Source organism: Rhagoletis pomonella, unplaced genomic scaffold (assembly GCF_013731165.1).
Source record: "Rhagoletis pomonella isolate Grant_MI unplaced genomic scaffold, Rhpom_1.0 Rhpom_scaffold_00004, whole genome shotgun sequence".
NCBI classification, from domain to species: Eukaryota; Metazoa; Arthropoda; class Insecta; order Diptera; family Tephritidae; genus Rhagoletis; species Rhagoletis pomonella.
The window spans coordinates 54,066,617-54,090,755 of record NW_023458558.1 but is presented as its reverse complement, the minus strand read 5'-3'; the positions used below and the strand labels follow the sequence as shown (position 1 = coordinate 54,090,755).

The 24,139-nt window shown below is 37.7% G+C and overlaps 2 protein-coding genes across 2 annotated transcripts; one reads left to right on the top strand and one right to left on the bottom strand.

Moving 5' to 3' along the window:
• Window positions 1-4,233: 4,233 nt before the first annotated feature.
• On the top strand, window positions 4,234-23,739 carry LOC118737796 (protein argonaute-3). Its single transcript, XM_036468558.1, is given in 5 exon segments — window positions 4,234-4,292; window positions 4,727-4,887; window positions 10,684-10,761; window positions 20,147-20,400; window positions 20,402-23,739. Coding segments are annotated over 2 exon segments (2,727 nt in total). The 5' UTR covers window positions 4,234-4,292; window positions 4,727-4,887; window positions 10,684-10,761; window positions 20,147-20,148; the 3' UTR covers window positions 22,877-23,739.
• On the bottom strand, window positions 17,399-18,265 carry LOC118738264. Its single transcript, XM_036469190.1, has one exon. The coding sequence runs from the start codon at window positions 18,263-18,265 to the stop codon at window positions 17,399-17,401; it is 867 nt and encodes a 288-aa protein (XP_036325083.1).
• Window positions 23,740-24,139: the final 400 nt, after the last annotated feature.

Genomic DNA, 24,139 nt, shown 5'->3' with positions numbered 1-24,139 from the left:
TCTTCGCTTAGTAGGTACTCTAATAAGGACTCACCCCCTTTATTGGTATCGGTGCTGGTACTCCCCGTGGTGCGCATTTGCATCGGATCCGAGGATAAGAGGAAGTCGGGTCTTCCGGCTATGCGCCACCAGTTGTTGTACCTCTGCCGCGGCTATGGTGTTGCTGTCTCCGGGGAAATATGCAGCAGCGAAGACTAATTCCACGGGCCTTTCATCCACCCGAAGTGTCACCTGCACTGCTACCAAATCTTGCGTTAAAAACTCTCTAATGCAGAAATAATCAATATCGTTTCTAAGCACTACGCATGTTCTGGGCCTCTCTGCGGCGAGGTTCCATATTACCTTGTTATTTGCTCCTTTGAGGCCCCTTACCTGGCCTCTGTAAGTCCACAGCTCCTGAATGATTATAATGCCCAGATCGTCCGTAGAAAACCTGCTAGCAATCACGTCCGAGGCTGCAATTGCATGGTGCAGGTTGATCTGGGCAACTCTCAAGGGCGGTGGGTACCTCATCGCTCGTCGAGGTCCGAGAGCCTTAGGTCGCTCTCGCTTTTCCCGCCGAGCTCAAGCCCTCTCAGGTCTAGTCCCTCCATCAGCTCCTGCGTTGAGGGGACCTGCCCCTGTGCAAGAGCCGCTGATACTAGCTGGGTGGTGCATAGCAGGTTAGAAGTTTGGGCTGAAGGTGCAGGCTGGCAAACCTGTGCGTCCTCTACTGCTGTAGCCATTGTAACATAGCTGAACCTAAAGTTCAGCTTATACTCAGCCCTCCTGACGCTAATAAAGGAGTCCTCATCTATGCCCACGTTTAGCCGCACGCCAGCATCCTCAATGCTGCTCAAGATGACGCGCCACGCTGGTGTGTTATGACCTTCGTTTTGCGCCCTTAGCAGCCCCATCATATAATCTGCCGATCTGTCGGCACTTCTCGGCAGGAAGATAGTCATATTATGTATGGCTGGTATTGCATCACCCCGTTTGACGCATAGTGCAACTCCCTTCCAGCTCCCTAGTTTTGGTGCAAACTCTTCCAGCCATTTTGCCATACCCTCATCCTTACAGTCACCAAGGAGCATACCTGGACGGAAATAAACTCCGCAGAAGGCCAGCGGGTGCTTCCACCCTTTGAACATCTCGTCCATTATGGCGTCCTGCAGGGTAGTCAACTCATCCGGACTCAGCGCCTCCGCGGGATAGTTTCTAGGCAGCACCGCCACCCTGATGCCCCTTAGCTGTGCGTCTGCCCTTTGCCACCCCGCGCAGACGTTGGCCTCAAGTGCCTACCCCCGGGTCCCCGATGCCGGAGGGGGTGGAAACTCACGCTGCTTCTTTCAAGCTAAATTCTGGGGGGTTAATTGTCCGCTCCTCCGCTTTGCAGTGGGCGCGGTCTCACCGGAACCACTTACCCTTTTCCTCTGGTCTCCGTGCTTCTCATCCCGACTACAATGCCCGCTCTTCCGCTTTTCACCGGGTGTGGTCTCGTCGGCGCGCCTGTCAAACTTTCTGCTCGAATCACGGGGTTGCTCAACGCTCCGCTTTCCAGCTCTTCCGCTTTTCAGCGGGGCGGGCTGACTGTCGGATACCTCTGCACCCTGCCGCTGGTGCCGCCCGCTCTTCCACTCATTTGCGGTTGCGGTCGTTTCGCCCTCGCTCCCATTGCCGCGTCTGCTCGGGAGTTTTACCTTGCTCTAGGTACCTGATATAGTGCCTCGTTTGGGAGCCTCTGAGGCCCAATCGCCTACGGTCGTCTAGGGCGCCAGGTTGCCCTCGACCCGGAACTGTAGTCGGGTTCGCCCGCCTATCCATATGGCGGTCTCTGTCCCACTGCATAGACTCGCACGATGTTGTCGATCCACAACTATATTTTTCAAATAATAAAAATAATTCATTCAACTATTTATATTGAGCTCGAGGCCGTTTTAAATTAAAATTTTTATTGTGGAAAAGCAACAATAATTTGAAAAAAAATGGTAGAAGTGATAGCTATTTCGGAAATCACCACATTTCCTCATCAGACTTCTTTCAGTAGGATTCGAACCGACGATCCCACTGACTCAGCCTGTTGCCTATGCACCGTGCGAAGTACGCCTTGTAAATTATCGTTCGCTTTTTTCTACTATTTTCATTTTTGTTATCCAACACAATCAAAAAACAAAAAATAATTCATGTTTATGTTGTTTTCTTCTAAAACTTTGAAAGCAAAAAGGAAATACGCCGTCTTTGGCACGTACAGCTGTCATCGCCTAACAGAGCGATCGTTTTGATTGTGTTTAATTTCACATATGTGCAGGTTTTTTAATTTTGGCAGCACGAATTTCGCTGTGGTGAGTTCGCCGTTCGCCGGCATTGTATATCGGCATTCTTTCATGAATAATTGCCCAAAATTTAATAATATTTATTTTATCTGGCTAGTTACATTTCGTTCTACTCATCCATTGTGTTTATTTGCCTTTTATGTGTTCGTAGCAATTTGAATTTGCTGAAATTTATACGTTTATCCACCAAAAACGTTTAATTAAGTGATAAACTTTGGTTAAATATATTTCCATACAAAGCTTGACTGTTCGTTTATCACAATAATAAATTTATCATTTTATCAAGTTTATCAACTGTTCATCACTTTAAATGAAGACCCCTAGTTACTCACACACACACCGAACATAATCTGACAAGAGCCAATGACTCAATCTGGCATCTTTATTGCGTTTTTGACGTTTGCTTACATGAACCAACGACTACAGATCACCTAATCAGCCATCGTTGTATTTGTAATCGATTTTCAGAAAAAAGTTTTCGTAGCGTTTTTGACGTTTTTCGGGTTTGTTTACATCGTCTTCTACCTCTTCGTAGTGATTTTATAGCGATTGAATGTGTTTTCTGCAGCGATTTTAATTATAAATTTTGGTTTATTACATATTTATGATATAAAATAAAGTGCTGTGTGGTCGGAACAAGTTTGTGCGTATGTTTGGTTTGCCAAAAGGCGTAAATTTGCGTGAAAAGTGGGTGCACGTTTGTGGCCAGAACGGTGGCATTGAAAAATCGACCCGTGGTAATGATATGCGATTGTAAAACACTTTCAATCATGAAAACCATATTTTATGAACTTTTTTTGCTAATTGTCATCAAGTTTCACTTTGTATATTTTATAATAAATACCGATTTAATCGCACTCAATCACCGCGCCTTTTTCGTTTTCTTTGTTTGTTTTCATTCTTAGGCAGATGTCAAAAACACTCAGAAATATACTTTTTTCTTGCTTCTTTGATTAGGTGATCTTGTATTTTTGGTTCATGGTTTGCTTACAGGTGTATTGTCAAAATTGTCAGGGTTGCCGGTACTTTTATTTCAATTGTAAGAGATTTTTTTAATTCGTTTTCTTACCTAAAATTTTAGATGAATAGTTTAGTGTTGCATATCTGCTATGTATTATTTATAAACTCGATTTGTTCTCTATTGTCTGAAGAATAAGTACACGTATGTATTTGTAGGGAACTAATGCTGTTCATTTCTGAATTTGTTGTTTAGAATAGGATGGTTTATATTATTGTATGTACATTAGACTTCTTCACTCCCCATACAAAAACAAAAATAAAATCGGTACTGTGTTTCCATTAGAATTATAAAATCTATTATATTTTAAAACGTCCACTTAACTATTTCAAAAAAATATTAATATATACGTTTGCTGGACCGATTTGAAAGTACCTCCAAAAAGAAAGTTTTTACTGAATGAAAATAGTTTCTTAAAGATTTCAAAAAAAACCAAAATAAAAAGTCTCACAAGTCTAAAAAAATAGCATCATAAATCTCATTATTACGATTCAGTTGAAAAGGTTTTTAAAGATTTTTTAAGCTTAATCTGTTTTGTCAACTGAGGGGATTTTTTTCAAATTATTTTCGAAGAAACTATTTTTATATTCATAAAAATCTCCATTTTTGGAGGTATTTGCAAATCGGTCCTGCTCACGTAAATTTTAATATATTTCCAAAATGTTTTGGTGGACGTCTTAAAATATAATCAATTTTGTAGTCCCGGCAGAAAAGCCGCAATTTTTTTGGTGATGCAGTCTAATGTACATAGATACTACACAGCAATTCAATAAATAACCATTATGACGAATACGAATAATTAAGTATTTGTATCATGATATTTACGTTCTTTTCAATGACGGGTAACCCACATATTTCTGTAAAAAATCCCAAAAGCAACCAAATGTAATTTCCTTTGGATAATCAAATGCAACACTGCGCGGAATATAGGACGCTGTGCAGCAAAACAAAACAATCGCACCGTAAGCAAATTGGATGAAAAAATAGCAAGTTTTATTTTCCCGTTATTCAGCAGTTCATTCAACAATTCAATTTTTCTACACATTTTTTAATTATTTGTAGAAAACAGTAAACCACCTCTGCCGTGCTTGTGGTTATAGGAATCTTTGTGTAAATTTCATTAAAAACATTTCCTTTTATCACTAGTTGTGGTTAAGTGATAAGCTTTGTTTTGGAAACGCTTTCAATAGTCGACCGACTATTGGAATTTATAGGGAATTTACATTATTCAACTTTCACAGGCGATTAGTTGAACCAAATTCCGTATTATCAAGTTTTATTTAATCTTGTGTGCCACTGTGTCCTGAGTGTCTTGTTGTCAAGCATATTAAACCAGAAATGCGTCCCTAGTTCTGAGAACTTCCTTTATACAGCGTTTATTATATGTAACTTTCAGAGAAGCCCCCCGACTATTGGAATTTATCCAGTTTTACTTAATCTTGTGTGCCATTGTGTCCTGAGTATCTTGTTGCCAAGCATATAAAACCAGAAATGCGTCAGTTCTGAGAACTTTATGCAGCGTTTAATATAACTTTGAGCGAAGCGGACGCGAGAGCGGTAAGTTTGTGAAAATTGAATGTTTCATTTTAATTAAAATGTACATCTCAAAATTAAGAAACAATCCCTTACTACCTGTTAAGGATTTTGGTTTTTGAGTTGTGCCTTATTGCAGAGGGCCATCGATATGTATATAGTTTATGTATGCAGAATTACTTATTCTTACATACAACATAAAATACGCAAGTAAATTTATAAACAGTAGGATTTATATTTATAGCTATGGAGTAGGAATTTATGTATGTATGTAGTTCCAATGTTAAAACATATAATACGTTCCAACAATGTTCAGAGTATCATATCACACTATTAAAAACTTATCTAGAAACATGCTAAAGCTTCATCACTCTAGAAGATTCAAATATGTTACAAATCCCGTACATGTGCAATAGATGGCTGGCACTCACTGATAACGGCAGAAGCGAGATTATGTCCAACGTGTGTAGGCAATCCTTTGTTATTGTTGTTGTAGCGGCTAATATCAATCCCTTGGGACCGTTTGTTCTAATATAAAAGTTTGAATGCATATATTTATTTGTTATACGCGCTGTGTGCTTGGATAATTAGGTTGGTACCATTTTGCCTAAGCAATTCGCTTCATCCCACTAGCTCCCAACATTAGTTTCATTGGTTAACTTGTATGTTGCTCACAATGTTTCTTTGTCTTCGCCCCAATTGCTACCTGCTAGCGGTAGGTACTGTACTTAGATTTTTAACGAAGTCGCCCTCTATTGCCTTCATGACTGAATCCATGGTGGAATTGTGTTATCTCAACTGAACCTCACAGAATAAGAAAAGGTTGTGTATAACATTCACATCTACAAAGAAGAAAATAGCAGTTCTTCTCATACATAAAATTCTAGAAGTATACCGTTACTTTCCAGCTTATTTGTACTTTTTGCATTTGCACACACTTCCCTTCTTTGAGTCCAGGTTAACAAATTGGCCTTGCAAGTCGCATTGTGCGTTTAATTCTGAATAGTGCTCAAAAGTGCAAAGAGAAGCTGTTTTTTTGTTATTTCTGAACGAGATAAATAAGGTAAGTTTTTCACGTGAAAAATAATTTGAGAATCTTATTAAATTCAATCATTTATATGTACATACATATGTACGTACGGTGATCTTGAAGAGCGATAAAGTTTTTTCCACGTGGCCAAACAAAAAAATTCTTTGAACCATTTTTATAAGCATCACTTCAAGATTCAAATCTTAGCTGCTCTTCTGAACGATTTTTCTAAACATGTGATTTTTCATTAAAAACCAATTATTATTTTTGTTTTCAAGTTTTGACCATCTATTTGTGCTTATTATTTTTAACATATTTTTTTATGATAATATAGTGCATGCTACAACAAAAATTATGTAATTCGAAGCTTTAAACTTTTCGAGCTAATTCATACTTGCACATTGTTATACTAGAATTGAATGCGCTACAAAACTGCATACCCGAATTATTTCGAGGAATTCCATTATTATATATCTTATACGAAGTTTGAAGCTTTGAGTTATTACGTTTTCGTTGTAGCAGGCACTATACTTTCCTAAAAAAATGTTAAAAATAAGTACAAATAGATGGTCAAAACTTGAGAAAAAAATGTTTTCTAATTATCGGTCACCAGAGTATATGTATCCACATACATTATTAGAGATATCAATCGATTCGAATAGAAATAAAATTAATCGATGCAGGGAAAAATCCTCTAAAAATAAATTAATCTCCCGAGATCGATTCACATGTATGTATATTGTCAAAAAACGTTAGTTGAGCTTGACGACAACGATTGATGGACAAACCTACCCAGGCGGGGCTTAGTAGTGCCGCTACATGATATACTTCGCCGACCTAAACGGGGTTAGATAGCCGAAACAACAGCCCTCGGTAGGGTAAATCCGGAGTCATTCCGGTACGTAAAACCGGCTGTAATGGCAATGGCGGGAAGGAGGTCAGACTATCGCTGGGAATTCACGCCCATGATACACCGATTCCGACGATGAATAACCCTACATTCCCACGAGAGGCGGTTTTACGTACCGGAATGACTCGGGTTTTACCCGACCAAGGGCTGTTGTTTCGGCGATCTAACCCCGTTTAGGTCGGCGAAGTATCTCAGAAGTTGTTCGTCCATAGGGTTACATTCGCTACGTTTTCTTCTGCTCAGGGCTGGCATCGAGTCAAACCATGGGCCAGAAACCTACACCTGCTGTGTATGCCAGTGACGACTACACCACAACTCCACCTTAGTCAAGTGCAATGCTTGCGAGGGGTGGAGTCACCTCAGAATCTGCTCAGGATTACGGACACATCGGCAGTGGACCACGTCGTTTGTGGTCCCCTGCTGCTCAAACAGAGCAGCCTCCACGGCTAGCCCAGTCCACCTGAGCAGCCCCACACAAACACCACAGCACAACAACACAATAGACCACACCACAACTACGACAGACCACAGAGCACACACAACCGCACCACCACCCACGCGCCGCCGGCAACAACTCTTGGTTCCTCCTACAACCTGCCGGTATGTCAGACCGGGATATTCCGTAATGTGACACCAGTCAAGTGTAACGCCTGCCTTGGCTGGTGCCACTTTAGGGCATGTTCAGGTCTGCGCTCCACGCGAGATTGGACGAGGAACTTCGAGGGCCCGTGTTGCGCGGCACGGTCGCAAGCCTCAACTGCGACGCCACCCACCACCACCACCTCAGCAGCGCCACACCCAATGGCATCACGGCCACACATATCTCTCACACCCCGCATTACCACACGTTTCCCGAACCACATGAAGCTCCTTCAATTTAACTGTAACGGTCTTCAGAGCAAGATCGATAATCGATGATGCACAATGAACGACGACGCACTCACCAGGATTATGGGCAGCTGCTACAGCTCGCCAGATCTAACAATTGTCAGCGCTGGTCTGATAAACAGCACATCATGGCGAACTATGCTGACTTTGGCATCAGACCATCTGCCCATAGTCATCTCGATCGATAAACCAACCGACTTTGCTTCCGCTGAACACCGGGCCTATATCAACTTTTCTAAAGCTGATTGGAGAGGTTTCGCGGAATGTACTGAAAACACCTTCGCTGCTCTCCCCACACCAACCGACGTCCACCTTGGTGAGTTCCGCAGGGCTGTCACCGCTGGAGCAGTTCGCTTTGTAACGGCAGGATGCATTACGGGCCCACGTCCAAATTTCCCTGCCGAAGCGGCTGTTCTAGCCGATGAGCGTGACAGCCTTCGTCAGGCCGATACCGGAGATCCCCATATCAGGGATCTCAACGCGGAGGTTCGGAACTAGGGAATGTACATAAGCGGAAGAAGTGGGACGAGTATCTGAAGAACTGTAGCTTCACCTCTGGTGTGAGTAAGCTTTGGTCAACCGTGAGGTCACTGTCCAATCCGACGAAGCACGACGACAGAGTCAAAATTTCTTTCGGTGACCATGCTTCGTCGGACCCGCGTACCTAACGGAGGTCCTCAATTTGTCAATGACCACTCTCATCAACCCAGACATCTGGAAGGTGGGGAGAGTGGTTCCACTGCTTAAACCGGGGAAACCTGCCAACAAAGGAGATTCGTATCGACCGATGACACTCTTTTCCCCAGTAGCGAAGACACTTGCTGCTCCCGTATTTCACGAACCACCTGACCCAAGCGAAGCATCAGCATGGTTTCCGTAAAGTGCACAGTACAACAACAGCACTCAGATAACTCGTGGCTTTAACCGTAACCGTCCCTGTGAGAGAACGATTCTAGTAGAGTTGGACTTGTCAAAGGCATTTGACACTGTCAGCCATTCCACGCTACTAGAAGATATAGAGGCTTCCTCTCTCCCACAGAGGCTCAAACGGTGGTCGGTAAATTATTTCAGTGGTCGACACTCGTCGGTAATGTTTAGAGACAAATCGAGTAATCTCCGGAAAATAAAACTGGGGGTTCCACAGGGTGGTGTCCTTTCCCCGCTACTGTTCAACTTTTATATTTCAAACCTCCCCAACTACCACAGGGAGTCTCGATTGTCTCTTACGCCGACGACTGCTCGATCATGGCGACGGGGAATGGAATTGATGACTTGTGTTCGAAAGTAAACGGGTACTTCTCCGAGCTTTCTCGCTTCTTCACTGCAAAGTGTCTAGCCCTCTCCCCTAAGAAATCCTCTGCGACCTTGTTCACCACCTGGACGAAGGAGGTCATGCTACCGCTGGGAATTCACGTCGATGATACAACAATTCCGACGGTGAATAACCCCAAAATACTCGGAGTAACCTTCGACAGCCTGCTCTCCTTCTCTGCGCACGCAACCGCTATTGTCAATAAAGTACAGAGCCGCAACAAAGTCCTCAAGTCGCTAGCCGGCAGTACTTGGGGGCAAAGACAAAGAAACGTTGCTGGCAACATACAAGGCAATAGGCCGGCCGGTTTTAAAATACGCAGTACTAGTGTGGTCGCCGGGGACTAGTAGGAGGCAGTGGATGAAGCTACAGACAACACAAACCACCGCACTCAGGCCAGCGACTGGATGCCTCCTGATGTCGCCAGAACACCACCTTCATGACGAGGCGAAAATGCTCCCAGTCTAGGAGCATAACATAATGCTCTGCAAGCATTTTCTGGTTGGGAGCCACAGATTAGGCCACCCAAACAGACAGCTGCTTGCAGAGGAGGCATATATACGAACTGACGGACAAAGTCCATGGGTTCATTAAGCAGCCTCTGAACCCGTCAACATACCGACAGGCTGTGAACGGCATTCACAGGGAATCAGTCTCGAGTTATATGTATAGACTCTAGACCTGTGAACAGCCGAACTTCGCTCTGGCTACTGCAGCAGGTTAAACTCATACCTGAGCAGGCTGAAAGCGGATGTGCCAAATGAGTGTCCAACCACTTTGATTGAAAAGTCTGGAACGAGCCAGACTAAATGTTTATTTAGCAAAAAAGTTCAACACGATACCCTCCATAAAAAAAAAATCATTGTTCGCTGAAAAATCAAATTTGTTTCGACTTTTGAATAGCAAGAAAGTGCTTTTGAGATTATTGTTCTAAGCTAACAAGTAGACAAGAAGTCCGACCTCTGGAATTTTACCATCAAAATATAAACAAGTAGAACAGTTCTTTTAGATCTTCGGTTTACGTGTAAATAAACTTCTTGATAGCCCCTAAACTACTAATCCGGTTACAAAATGTTGCTACTTACAAAGATTATGGAAAATTAAAAAGGATTTACTTTTAAAAATTTAAGATTGGCCAACTATATCCAAAGAAAATTGCAATTAAGTGAGTGCACTTCTTTCAGATCTCAAAAACCCGAAACTTGGCTATATACCAAAAACGGTTCTACTTTCTTATATTCCAATTTCGTAATCGTATGCGAAGGGAAATTTTATGCTAGACTGCAAGGCGAATTTATATAAGGTGGTGTTACTAGATCAGCTGATTTTGTGTATGTGTTTCGCCTCACGGCTTCTTATGTCAAATTGAAAAATTTTGTTTGAATTTCCACACGCACTCTTACAGATTTTGACGGTTTATGCCGCCAAAGCAAAAACAAAATACATGTAAGTTTTTGTTTTTGTACTGCTGCTATCACCTTATATAAATTCGCCTAGTCAGTCTAGATAAAAAAAAATTTACAGCCAATTTCACGAAGGCAATTTACGTGAAAAATGATTTTAATTTTCTGAATTTTTCATGGAAATGACAGAAAACAAGAAATCATTTTCCATTTAATTTGCTGTTAAAATTGACATTGAAATCACATTGTATATATCTTTATTTTACTTAAATTTTAGAAAACCTTGGAATTGCTACCGAAAACATCTTTAAACGAAAATTTCTAATTTTGCGAATTGAATTAAACCTCTGAGAAGGTGAGTACTTAACATATCAAATATTTTCCTTTCATTGTGTAAAAAATGGCATGGCATCCAGCAAAGGGGCATTGTAACTAATGGTGATTTCGTTTCTTCCAAAAAATATTACCCTTCTCCGGTAAAAAATGTTTTTGATGTTACACTCAACCCTGTCAAAGGGCATGCTTTTGCCTTCTTGACGTTGTTTACCTCACACATTTTATTGTTTTAAACTAGGGCTTCGAAGCGGAGCGGAGCAAAGGATTTTAGCTGGAGCGGAGCTGGAGCAAAGAGCTAAAAAAATAGTTTGCTCCTTAGCGCCTTAAAAAAATTCTATATTTTGTTTTTGTTATTTTCTAGCGTCGTAACAATTTCTTTGAAAAATTTTTATTTTTCTTTTTCCGCAAAAAATTTCAAAAACAACGACCTCAAGCTCAATAAAAATTAAAAAAAAAAAATCAATTAATAAATATACTTAAATTATTATTTTTGGGTGCAGAAGTGTATACATATGTATATATAGATGCATTTCTGCATCAAAAAGAAAATTTTCAAAAAATGTGGCCTACGTTTTTTAGCGGTTAGGGCTCGATATGTAAATGAATAAATTAAAAAGTGGTTTTGGGTGCGGGAGTGGAGAAAGAGCGGAGCTCGGATCAAACTAAAATACCGGAGCGGAGCTAGAGTGGAGCGATGAAAAAAACCCTTTGCTCCGAAGCCATGTTTTAAACAAGCAACTAATCTTCAGGGCAGCCATCTCCCCTGGAAAAGCTTCAAAGGGCAAAGAATGTGCCTTTTTTACCTTAAAAGAGTGTAACATTTTAAGAAACGAACACTAAATCCCTTTGCCTTAAATTTAGAATCGAACACGAAAAGAGAAAGGGGCAATCAAAAACCGACATTTTTTGGTAGAAACGAAATCACCATAAGTCTAGGACTATCCATGTATTCGGATATCTGGTTATCCGTTCAGCGTTTCATGTGTATGGATAAAAACTGGAAATCTGTTCCGGATGTTCTAAACAGTATTTGAACGGATTCGTAAAATTGTTTTCAAAATTACAGAAGCTGCAAAATAAACAAAACAAACTATTCTTGATTTTTAGATTCGGAAAATCGAATAAAACTACACTATCTATTAAAATTTTTTATTAAGAAATACGAGTATCCGGATAGTCAAAAAATCCTGACAAAATTGTCAGCCTTCATAATAGCGTTAATTTTAACATTTATAGTACTCAGATTGTTGCATTTAGGAAATTTTCAAAAAAATTATGTTTGCTTTTTTAACATAAAATAAATCCTTTCGCTAACGTCGAGGGAATTTAGGCGCTAAGTGTAGGAAGTCGCCTAAACAGTAAGCTGGTAACGTTTAAAAATTTGATTTATTTGGTTTAACATTAAAGTACTATAATTTTGTTTTGTTAACTTTTCTACATATGTACATACATACATATCGTTACCCTAATTCACAAAGGCGCTAACCAGCAAATTTTCTATTTTACAGAAGAAGCAAAAAACAGTATAACAAATAAACGAAACACTGCAGATATGCCTTTTACAGTCTAAGAGCTAGCAACATTTTCGATAGAGAATTTAAGTTCAGCTGGTGTTTTCAAATGAGATCTCTCTCACTCCCTCGGTTAGCGTGGGGCCATCTGGCAGGCGGTAAAGGTTGCGCTGACTAGTGCGCACCGTTTCTTTACAGTTAAAAATACAGTTTTTTTAACTCATTTTAGTAAGGGCCATTTTCTTCTCATTGGCTTTAACTAGCTTAAAAAGCATAGATTTATTATTGCCTGACATGTCCATTGTCGCTAACATTGTGCCAGACATAATTTTTTATTTTTATTTTTTATCATTTTAGTAAAGCTCAAAATTGAATATGATGTTGTTTAAATACTAATGACTATAACTATAACTACTTATCTAACGTTATAATATAAAACTAATTATGGGAATATTAAAAATCTATATATTAATATGCTAACGAAATCCCATACAAATCTATTCCTCCCTACTGCTCTTATGTTTCTCAACCGATTTGAATGATTGCTCTTTTGTTCGAAATATACCTGCGAAAAATGGACCCGATAGGTGGCTGGAAAGGACTCGCTTATATATACACGAGATTTGGAAGTTTTTATCCAGATGTTAATCGACATGTTTGTGGTATCGGTGGAGAGGTCATGCAGAGTGTATCCAGAAAATGTATTCAAGCTTCATAAACGATTACCCGGATTCTTAAAAATTAGGCTAAAGTGTTGCCAAACAAAAAATGTTTTTTTGCTTTTACCGGTTTAAGGGGGTATTTGGGTACACCCGACATATTCAGTGTTATTCCAACGATACCGGAACACTAGTTGGAAAGATAAAGAGCTAAATTGGTTTTGGTTCGTGTCTGCACTGCGAGATGCTATGTGATGTATGTATGTACGTCTGTACGTAATTTCATTTACCTTAATTAAGTACAAAAGTATGAGGAGTTTTTCCGCCTTTCATTTGCTACATTTCGTATAAGATATACATACGTGATTAACTGCAACCGCTTTTTATACCTTTCATGAGCATGAAATGGTATTATAACTTTGGTCCGATGTTTGTAAGTACCAGAACAAAAAGAGATAGACCCATGAAAATGTATACTTATATGATCAGAACGTCGAGCTGAGTTGATTTAGCCATGTCCGTCTGTCCGTCTGTCCGTCTGTCTGTCTGTTTGTATGCAATCTAGTCTCTCAGTTTTCGAGATATCCGGATGAAATTTGGTAGGTGGGTGTATTTTTATAATGTATTAATCATTTGTCGGAACCGGAAGAATCGGACCACTATAACATATAGCTCCCATACAACTGATTGTTCAGATATGAGATTTTTCATTATAACTTCGCCATTTATGCAGCTACGAACATGAAATTTTGCAATACTTGCACCCATTATCAACAGAATACTTATAGTGAAAATTACAAAGATCGGGTCACTATAACCTATAGCTCCCATACAACGGATTGTTCAGATATAAAATTTTGCGTTATAACTCCTCCATTTATATAGCTAGGAACATGAAATTCCGCACTGTTTTCAATAATTATCTACAGAAAACTTACAGTGAAAATTAAAAAGATCGGGTAACTATAACCTATAGCTCCCATACAACTGATTGTTCAGATATGAGATTTTTCGTTATAATTCATCCATTTATGTAGCTAGGACCATGAAATTTCGCGCTGTTTTCACTCATTATCAACAGAAGACTTACCTCGAAAATAATAAAGATCGGGTCACTATAACCTGCAGCCCCCATACAACTGATTGTTCAGATATGAGGTCTTTTATCATAACTCCTCCATTTATGCAGCTAGGAACATGAAATTTCGCACCATTTTCACTCATTATTAACAGAATACTTACAGTGAAAATAACAAGGATCGGATGACTACAACATATATCTTCCATACATCTGATTGTTCAGATATGGGATTTTACTGTAAAACTTCTTTATTTGAATAGCTAAAACCGAAAAATTTCGTAAGATATTTTATAAATAATAATACAAAGTCTACTGAGAAAATCGTCAAAATCTATTTATTTATTTATTTATTTATTTATTTATTTATTACGGCTCAAAGCCTAATTCAAAATACAATTTACACTATCCTATCTTATAGGTAAAGTTTTACAAAATTCATATAATTTTGCCTTAAAAACTAAGATTTCATTGCAGTTTTTAATTTCCAATGGGAGCTCGTTGTAGCCTTTTAGGCCTTTGTAGAAAATATTTTGCTTATCTATTTCTGTTCGAAACAATGGCAATTTGAAATTATGTCTATTCCTAGTATTTATATTGTGTGTTTGCTCCACTAAAACTACGTTGTTACTTAAATACTCAGGTACATTTCCATGTTTTATATTAAATATCAACTTCATGGTGTGAAAGTAAATTTTTTGTTTGACACTCAACCAGTTCAACTTTTTTAACATATCACCCGTTCTAGCATCTCTACGTTTTTTAAGAATAAACCTCATGCATCTGTTTTGAAGCTTTTGTAGTTTATCAATTTCTTTGTCTGCTATTATGAATAGGATCGATGGGCAATACACAAAGTGTGGTTCAATGACCGATTTATAAATAATTATTTTATATTTTTCTTGTATATACTTGGTAGTTCTCTGCACAACCCCAATCTTTTTCGCGACTTTCTCCACTATGTAGTTTATATGTTCTTCAAATTTAAGTTTGTTATCAATTATAATTCCTAAATATTTTATGCTATTAACTTTTTGTATGCTTTCATTATTTATTTTTAGCCCACTTAAGTCTTCATCATTAATATTTTTCCTAGTTATCACCATATATTTCGTTTTATTTATGTTAAGCTTTAGCCTATTCGCGCATAGCCATGTGTATAAGTTATTAAGATCATTTTGCATTTTTGTTACCGCAGTAGTAATATTATCATCACTGATCATAAGTAATGCATCATCTGCAAATAGTTTGATCTCACAGTCTTGTATTACATTTATTATATCATTTATATATATGAGGAACAGTATTGGTGCTAGCACCGAGCCTTGTGGTAAGCCTATGGGCACTTCCAATTCGTCCGATATCGCTGTTTTTATAACTGTTCGCTGTTTCCTATGCTTTAAATAACTGCGAAACCACGCAAGCTCTATGTCTTTAATACCGATTTGTTGAAGCTTTTTGATAAGTATTTCCCTGTCTACCGTTTCGAAGGCTCTTTTAAGGTCAAGAAAGACAGCAACCACCACTTTCTTATTATTTAGGTCGTCTTTCCACTCCGATATCACAAAGTTAAGAGCTGTTTCGCACGAATGTTTTTTCCTAAAACCCGACTGTTGACTGACAAGTATTTTGTTTGAATCTAGATGTTTTACCAATTGATTCTTAACATACACCTCAAGAATTTTAGCATCACTTGGTATGGTATTTATGGGTCTGAGCTCTTCTGGTTGTATTGTCTTTTTGACTTTTTCAACTGGGATCACCGTTGACATTTTCCACTTTTCTGGTACAATACCATCTTCCAAACTGCTATTTATTATTTGGGCGTAGAAATACCCTGTATACATTATAGAGTCTTTTATTACACCGTCAGACAGAATTTTTCTACCGCCTATTTTGTATTTAAAATCTTGCAGGATTTTTATAACTTCATCGGTTGTAATTTTTGCAAACTTAAATTCGGAATTGGCGTGACTACCACTTAGTGTTATATCGAAATATTCTATAATATTATTTATTTCTATCACACTATTTATAAAAAACTTGTTAAGTCCATTTGCCAAAGCAAGATCATCTTCTACCAATATACCATCGATTACCGCTTTATTAATACCTTCCTTATCACGCGCCAAGCAGACCGTGGATTTAAGGTACTTCCACATTTCTTTGGCGTTGTTTTCATTCATTATGACTTTATTTTCCATGTATTTAATTTTCTTTATTTTAACCAGGTTTTTATACATTTTATTAATATTTTTGTATTCATCCCACAATCCTGTCTGTATAGCACATGTATATAAATAAAATTTATGTTTATTTAATTGTGCAAGCTCTCTATCGTACCACTTATTCATTAATTTTATATGTACTTCTTTTTCATAAGTTAAATTTTCCATTGCTTGCGTTAAAATGTGGTTCACTAGTTCAACTTTATCATCAATTAATGCGTTTTCATCGATATTAAAATTAAAAGTCCTTAGTAGGTTTAATAAACTGTCATTACTATATTTATCCCAAGCAATAATTTTCTTGGACACTCTCATCTTATAAGATTTAGATGATGGAACATTGAACATTATAGTTTCATGATCGGAAATTTTGTATGCTTGCAAAGATTTACACTTTATTTCTTCTGAATTTGAATATACGAGATCAATTTTAGATTCAGTTGTATCCGTAATTCGTGTATTAAAATCCACTTTTTGAGCCATACCCATCACCGAAAATATTTCATTCAGTCTTGTACTATATGTTGATATATGATTCATGTTAATATTAAAATCACCAACTATTATATTGTGGTTACTTTTTTCATATTTATCAATTAATATTTCATTTAAATAGTCTAAGAAAGCTGCATCACTTGTGCTTGGCGAGTGATAGAGCACCCCTATTTGCCACTTTTTACCCAGTTTTTTCAATTTTATTACAATACACCACAAGTTCATGTTAACACTATCATTGTATATTATATTAAAGTTTATTTCTCTATGTACGTATATTAGTACTCCGCCAGTGTGCCTGCTGTGGGAATCACATCTTATCATGTTAAAAGTTGCTATTTCCAATTCTTTATCTTCAATATCTTTTGTTGTACACGTTTCAGAGCATAATATGATCGCCGGCTTATGAACTTCCGCCATCACTTCCAATTCACTTTTATTCGAAACTATGCTATTAATATTTAAGTAAATACATTTTAATACACTGTTAGCAGCATTTGCAGACTTGCTTTTGCGGTTAACTTTTGCGGGAATATATTCCTCATGTTGATCTACAACTTCTGAGTGGTGTGTTAGTTGCTAATAACCAAGCCTATGCTTTTTTGCACTTAAGTGCTTTAAATAGACTGGACAATCTCGGCTATTACATAAGTGATTTTCGTCTAGCCCTAAGTTCAATTTTTCATTAGCCTTTATGCTGTTTTATACACTTGTTTTTAGGAGTTTCATTACACTCCGTGGTTTTGTGTTTTCCCAGACATTTACTGCACACTTCTTCACTTTTACAATCGGTCGCTTTATGATTGTATCCTTTGCATTTAAAACACGTTGTCACGTTAACACCATCGTAAAATCTGCATCTTTCCCATCCTATGTTTAGCTTATCTAACTTCATAACGCTAGTAAACATACACTCATCCACCTCTACAATTGCGTTATAATAGGTTTTGGTGTTATTTTTGACACTATATTGTTTAATAACTTTTATTTCGCCTTGCTCTAGGCATTTGTTTTGGTTCTTTAAACATTCTATCAATTCATCACTATTTTTTTCAAAGTGCATATCAGTTATAAATAATCTTGGTTTATAGTCCCTTGGGATCTTTATTTCGTATTTATCACTCATTTGTTTGTCCATAATTTCTTTGATTTTCTCTCTTTCACTTTCATCTATACTGTCAATCACCATAACACCATTTTGGCCAGCTTTGATATCAGTTATTTTTAGGTGATTAGGGTTAATTTTATTATTTAAATCTTGTTTTGTTTTTTCACTCGTTTGTTTCGCTTTCGGTTTCACAATGATAGGAGTGCGTTTCTTAAATTCCGGCACCTCCCTAGTTGTTTGTGTGTTATCACTCATTTTCAACACATTTGCATATGATTTTTGCTGTTGCGTCACACTGCTTTTATTCTTCGCTATTGTTTTTATTTCGCTACATAATTTCTCATTTTCATTTCCCACTACTTCAACTTGTTTTACCATTTGCTCCGCTACCTCTCGCACTTTATTAATTTCTGCAGCATTTTTTAAGTACATTTCTTGGTGCATTTTTAGGGTTGCTAACCTCTCATTATATTTGTCTTCCATCGCTTTCATAAGGTCTTTTAACTCTCTCTTGCTGGCTTGTATTGCCCGATCAAATTCATTTTTATATTCTTTTAGGTACACACTATTTTTATTAACACTCTCTTGCATATCTCGCACTACTAAGTCAACATTATGTATATATGTAATCTATGCTGTATAAGCTTTATCTCCTATAGCACTGATTGTTCAGATACCAGTTTTTGCGATATATCTCCTTTATGTAGGAAACTAAACCCAATAAATTGTGTTACCGGTTTACATACCGATCACATAGCGGTGAAAATCACTTAGATTGGTGTCATATAAAGTATATCTTCCATACCTCTGATTGTTTAGATGCCATTTTTTATATAAGTATGTAACTCCTCTATCGATGTATGCAGATGTATTCAAAAGCAGTAATCTGTCAAAGTAAAATTTGCAGATGTTCATGAAAGGTATGAAGCCTTCGGCATAGCCGAAGACAGCGCTGCTCTTACTTGTTTTAAGCTGAAACACGGTACATTGCAAATATTTCGAAAACTTATTTATGGAAAATTACTCGATTTTCGTAATCAGCAAGAGATTCTGCATAGGAATTGGATAGTAGCATCCGGTGCGCATTTTTGTTGTAAGCCAGGTTTTTTATGACAGTTATAAATATCAAAATGTTTGTGTTTTTCGCTTGCTTTTGTTGGTTCTTTCCGACAATATATAAGTTGATGTTTTTTGAAAGGTGTTTAATTCTTATTTGCCTTAACATATGTATTTTAAATAAAAAATATAAGTTTTGATATTCCAATAATTAGTCTTATATTATAACGTTAGATAAGTAGTTATAGTTTAAAGTTTTCATACTAAAATCCTCTGAAAATTCACTATTTCGCTACTATCTCTCTACCTACCAGCGTAAAAGCTTAAACAGACGGCAGCGTTATTTCGGCTTAACTCGGACTTAGTCCAGATCAACTGCAGTTAATTCCCGAGTTGATCCGGATCAACGCTGTCGTCTGTTTGTACTTTGATTCTTTTAGGCTTTAAATCGCTCCGGCTCTTGCTTTAGCAACCGAATTATTGGCTGCGTTTCTTTATACATTCCGGATAAATCCATTTCACAACCAGAATAAACAGAATGCCATTGAAATATACGTTTACATATCATCAGGAACGTTCTAAAGAATAAGTAAACAAAAAAGTTTATTCCAAACGTTCAGAATGAATAAAGAAATGCAGCCATTATCTGGAAAATCAATTTTGGATTCATTAGTACTTAAAACACATCATATTAAATTTTGAGCTTCACTAAAATTATTAGAATTTTTTTTATTAAGACGTCTTGCACAATCTTAGCAACCTTTAACATGTCCGGCAATGATAAATCTATGTTTCTGAAAGCTAATTAAAGCCAATGAAAAGAAATTCACACATACTAGAATTAACTAAAAATTTAGCATTCTTGACTGTAAAGATACGGTGCGCACTAGTCAACGCAACCTTTACCTCCTACCAGATGGCCCCACGCTAACCGAGCGAGTGAGAGAGATGTCATATCAAAAAACCAGCTGACTTAAAATTCTGGTTTCCAAGACGCTGCTGGCCCCCGTACTATTAGAAAATGTCATAAGTCCCTTGTTTTTGATACCCACACTTCAAAATTTTTGGAGGTATATTTTAATATGCCCTACTAAAATGTGTGAAAAACGTAGTTTCAAAAAAAGAGTTGGATAGGGCCTATGTGAATTAAGGTGACGATATGTAGCTATGAAACGAAAGATTAGCATCTCTGCATATAAAGAGATAACTCAGTGAATATGCTAATTATAAACGGTGTTTTTCTTTTTATTTTCAATCTTATTTCTACAGCAATGGCAGCACGCGGTCGCGGATTTCTTTTATCCCTCAAAACAGAGAAAGATTCCACTGATGGAGATTCATCTCTAAAGGATAGTGGCTTAGGCAGTAAAAGTTTGAATTCCGGTGGAGAGTATCGTCGTGTCGGTCGTGGCAGGCTGCTAGATGATTTGGCTTCATCATGCACCAATATGACACTTGAGGGTCGTTCGTCTGACGATACCAATCAAGGAAATATTACATCTACAACTGATTCGAATAAAGCTTCCCTGTTTGGGGGGGGGTCGCGGTCGTGCCAATGTTTTCAAAACTTTATTTACTGATGAGCCAGCAGAGCCTAAGTTGGATACTCAGCCCGCTCCCGTTCCCGTTTCCGTTCCCGTTCCCATTCGCGCTCCTGTTCCAATGCCTGTGCCTGAACCGGAGCCTGAGAAAGAGGTAATTCAGGCCGATATTTATAATCCAGAATTGAAACACGGCAACAAAGGTATGCCAGTACGTTTGGCATGTAATTACATACGTTTGTCATCTGATCCCGAAAAAGGTGTGTTTGTCTATGAAGTGCGATTCCATCCCCCAGTAGATTCGCTTAGTTTACGTATGAAGTACCTGAATGAACATCGTGATAAATTTGGCGGCACTAAGACATTTGATGGAGTAACTTTATATCTGCCAATTTTACTTAAAGATAAACTAACAACTTTTCTCAGCAAAAATGTCGCAGACAATTCCGACATTGAAATAAGAATCTTATTCAAACGCAAAGAAGCGCTCAAGAACTGCATACATCTATACAATGTGCTGTTCGATAGAGTTATGAAAACTTTGAATTATGTGCGTTTCGATCGAAAGCAATTCGATCCAACTGCTCCGAAGGTCATTCCACAGGCAAAATTGGAGGTATGGCCTGGCTATGTAACCGCAATTGATGAATACGAAGGCGGTTTGATGCTGTGCTGTGATGTATCCCATCGCCTTTTATGCCAAAAGACTGTTCTCGAAACATTAGTAGAAATTTATCGCTCTAATCCCAACATGTTTCAGGAAAATGCCAAAAAGTATTTATTGGGTTCCGTTGTTATAACACGGTACAATAACCGAACGTACAGAATCGACGATATTTGTTTTGAGAAAAACCCAAAAGCTACTTTTCAAACCAAACAAGCTGAAGTATCATATATCGACTATTACAAGCAAAGTCATAATATTTTGATTAAAGATGAAACTCAGCCCCTAATAATCAGTATCAAAAAACAAAAGACTGCTGATAAGCAAGCTGCGGAAGATTTAGTTGTTTGTCTTATTCCGGAACTATGCTACCTGACGGGCTTGCGTGATGATATACGTTCGGACTATAAGCTAATGCGTGAGATTGCTACATTTACCCGAGTCTCGCCAAACCAAAGATTACTCGCTTTGGAGAAGTTTTTCAAAAACGTAAACAGTTGTCCAGAAGCTCAAAAAATACTTGAGTGTTGGGGTTTAACCTTGAAGAATGCACATGAGTATTTAAATGGTCGGCAATTTGAGGAAGAAAAAATCATGTTGGGTAAAAAGCAATTTGGGGCTGGTATAAATGCAGATTTTTCTAAATATGTTGGAAACAATGAGGTTTTGGAAGTTGTGCACCTTAGCAATTGGATTTTATTCCATTGCAAAACTGACTCGCGATGCGCCAAAAACTTTTACGAACATGTGGATCGCAATTCTCGTGCTTTAGGAATAAGGGTGGATAAGCCGAAAATAGTTATTTTGGATAACGATAGAGTGGACACTTACGTAAAAGCTTTGAGAACAAATATTGATGGGCAAACACAAATAGTTGTGTGCATTAGTCCGACAAATCGTGATGATCGCTACGCTGCAATTAAGAAAGTTTGCTGCGCTGAAATACCAATACCATCGCAGGTAATTAACGCGCGAACTTTACTGAATGAGGCTAAAAATCGTTCGATCGTGCAGAAGATCATGTTGCAAATGAACTGCAAACTTGGCGGATCATTGTGGGCTGTAAAAATTCCATTCAAGAATGTTATGATCTGTGGAATCGACTCTTATCATGATGCAGCACAAAAAGGCAACTCTGTCGCTGCTTTTGTAGCCTCTTTGAATCAAAATTACACTAAATGGTACAGCAAAGCTGTCATACAGGGCAAGCGAGAGGAAATTGTGAATGGCCTTTGTTCGTCATTTACTGCTGCGGTAACACGTTTCCATCGAGAGAATGGAGTTTTTCCTGATAACATAATCATTTATCGAGATGGTGTTGGCGATGGTCAATTGCCGCTTTGTTCCGGCCACGAGATACCACAACTGGAGGCGGCTTGCAAGCGCGCTTTCAAGGATTATGCTGTCAAAATAACCTTTATTGTTGTACAGAAACGTATAAATACGAGATATTTTTCTACGAATGGATCTAATGTCGACAATCCACCACCGGGCACAGTCGTAGATAATGTCATAACACGTTCAAAGATGTACGACTTTTATTTGGTATCGCAGACAGTACGTCAGGGCACCGTGACGCCAGCACATTACATAGTGCTAAGAGACGATGCCAAATATAGTCCTGATATTATACAAAGATTGACATATAAACTCTGCTTTATGTACTACAATTGGCCAGGAACTATTCGAATACCTGCATGCTGTCAATACGCGCACAAAATGGCGTATTTAATCGGCCAAAGCATACGAAGGGCAACATCGGAAGAGCTTTCCGATAGACTATTTTATCTTTAATATTTTATTTGATAATTTTCGTTTTAACTAAAAAAAATAAAATAAATACATATCTGTGTTCATATGAAATAGCAGAGCTGGGCGATAAGGATTACATGTGTAACCGATTGCATCTAGGATTACGATTACTTTAATCGCAATTTCAAAAATTATTAAATTAGGATTGCGGTAATCGTTCATCGAAGGCATCTTAGGTTACGATTACAGTAATCGTAATTTCAACCATTTTAAAATTACAATTACTGTAATCGTAATCTAAGGTCGTTCGTTGAATGATTACAATAATTTTAAATTTACAATTTTTCTAATTAGAACCTTTTGAGTAATCTTAAACGAAGTAATTCTATAAATTTGCGAAATATTAACGCGCGCTTATCGATAATATGAGGATAATATGTATTTATCTAAAAAAACAGGCAAATAAAAGGAACCAATATTCAAATAAAATAATAAGTAAAGTAGTGTGTGTGAAATAAACTTTGTATAACCGGCAAATAAACAATACAGGATTACAATTAAAGTAATCGTTCATCGAACGAACTTGGATTACGATTACAGTAATCGTAATGTTAACTTTTTTTAAATTACGATTACTGTAATCGTAATCTAAGTTCGTTCGATGAAGGATTACTGTAATCTTAATCTGGTTTTCTAGCTTTTTGGGATTACTGCAATCCTAATCGTTTCGTAATCGTAATCCTTATCGCCCAGCTCTGTGAAATAGTAGCTCATATCGAAAGGCTGGCTTTAGTATAATGCGGCATTCCGTTTATCCATACATATGGGCATTTTCAATCTGACGTGACGTGACATTTGTATAACAAAAAACTCAAAAATAAAATGAAAAAGTCGAAATTTTAAAACGTTTTTTTTTTTACATTTGTTCCAACAAACATTTAGGTTAGAGAACGATTAAAAACGATTAGAATTCCAATGTGTTTCTCTAAGGTAGAAGGTTAGAAGGTGATTAAAGAAACTGTCGAGAATTATAGCATTCTCTAATAAAAGGGAACTTAGTTCTCAATATAGGGAAAGAGGTTAGATATCTAATCGTATTCCAACGTTGAATTTAAATTGGTTTTGTTTGTAATCATTCTGTAAACGAATTCTAACATTCTAATTCGATTCGAGAGCTACATTAGAATTTTAATTTAAAATCAAAATATTTCTCTAACGTTAGAGACTGTGTTTGCTGGGCTGGTAATAGAAATTTAAAGTTCAAGTGGTCAAAGATTACTTCTGTGAAAAATTTTTTTTTAAGTT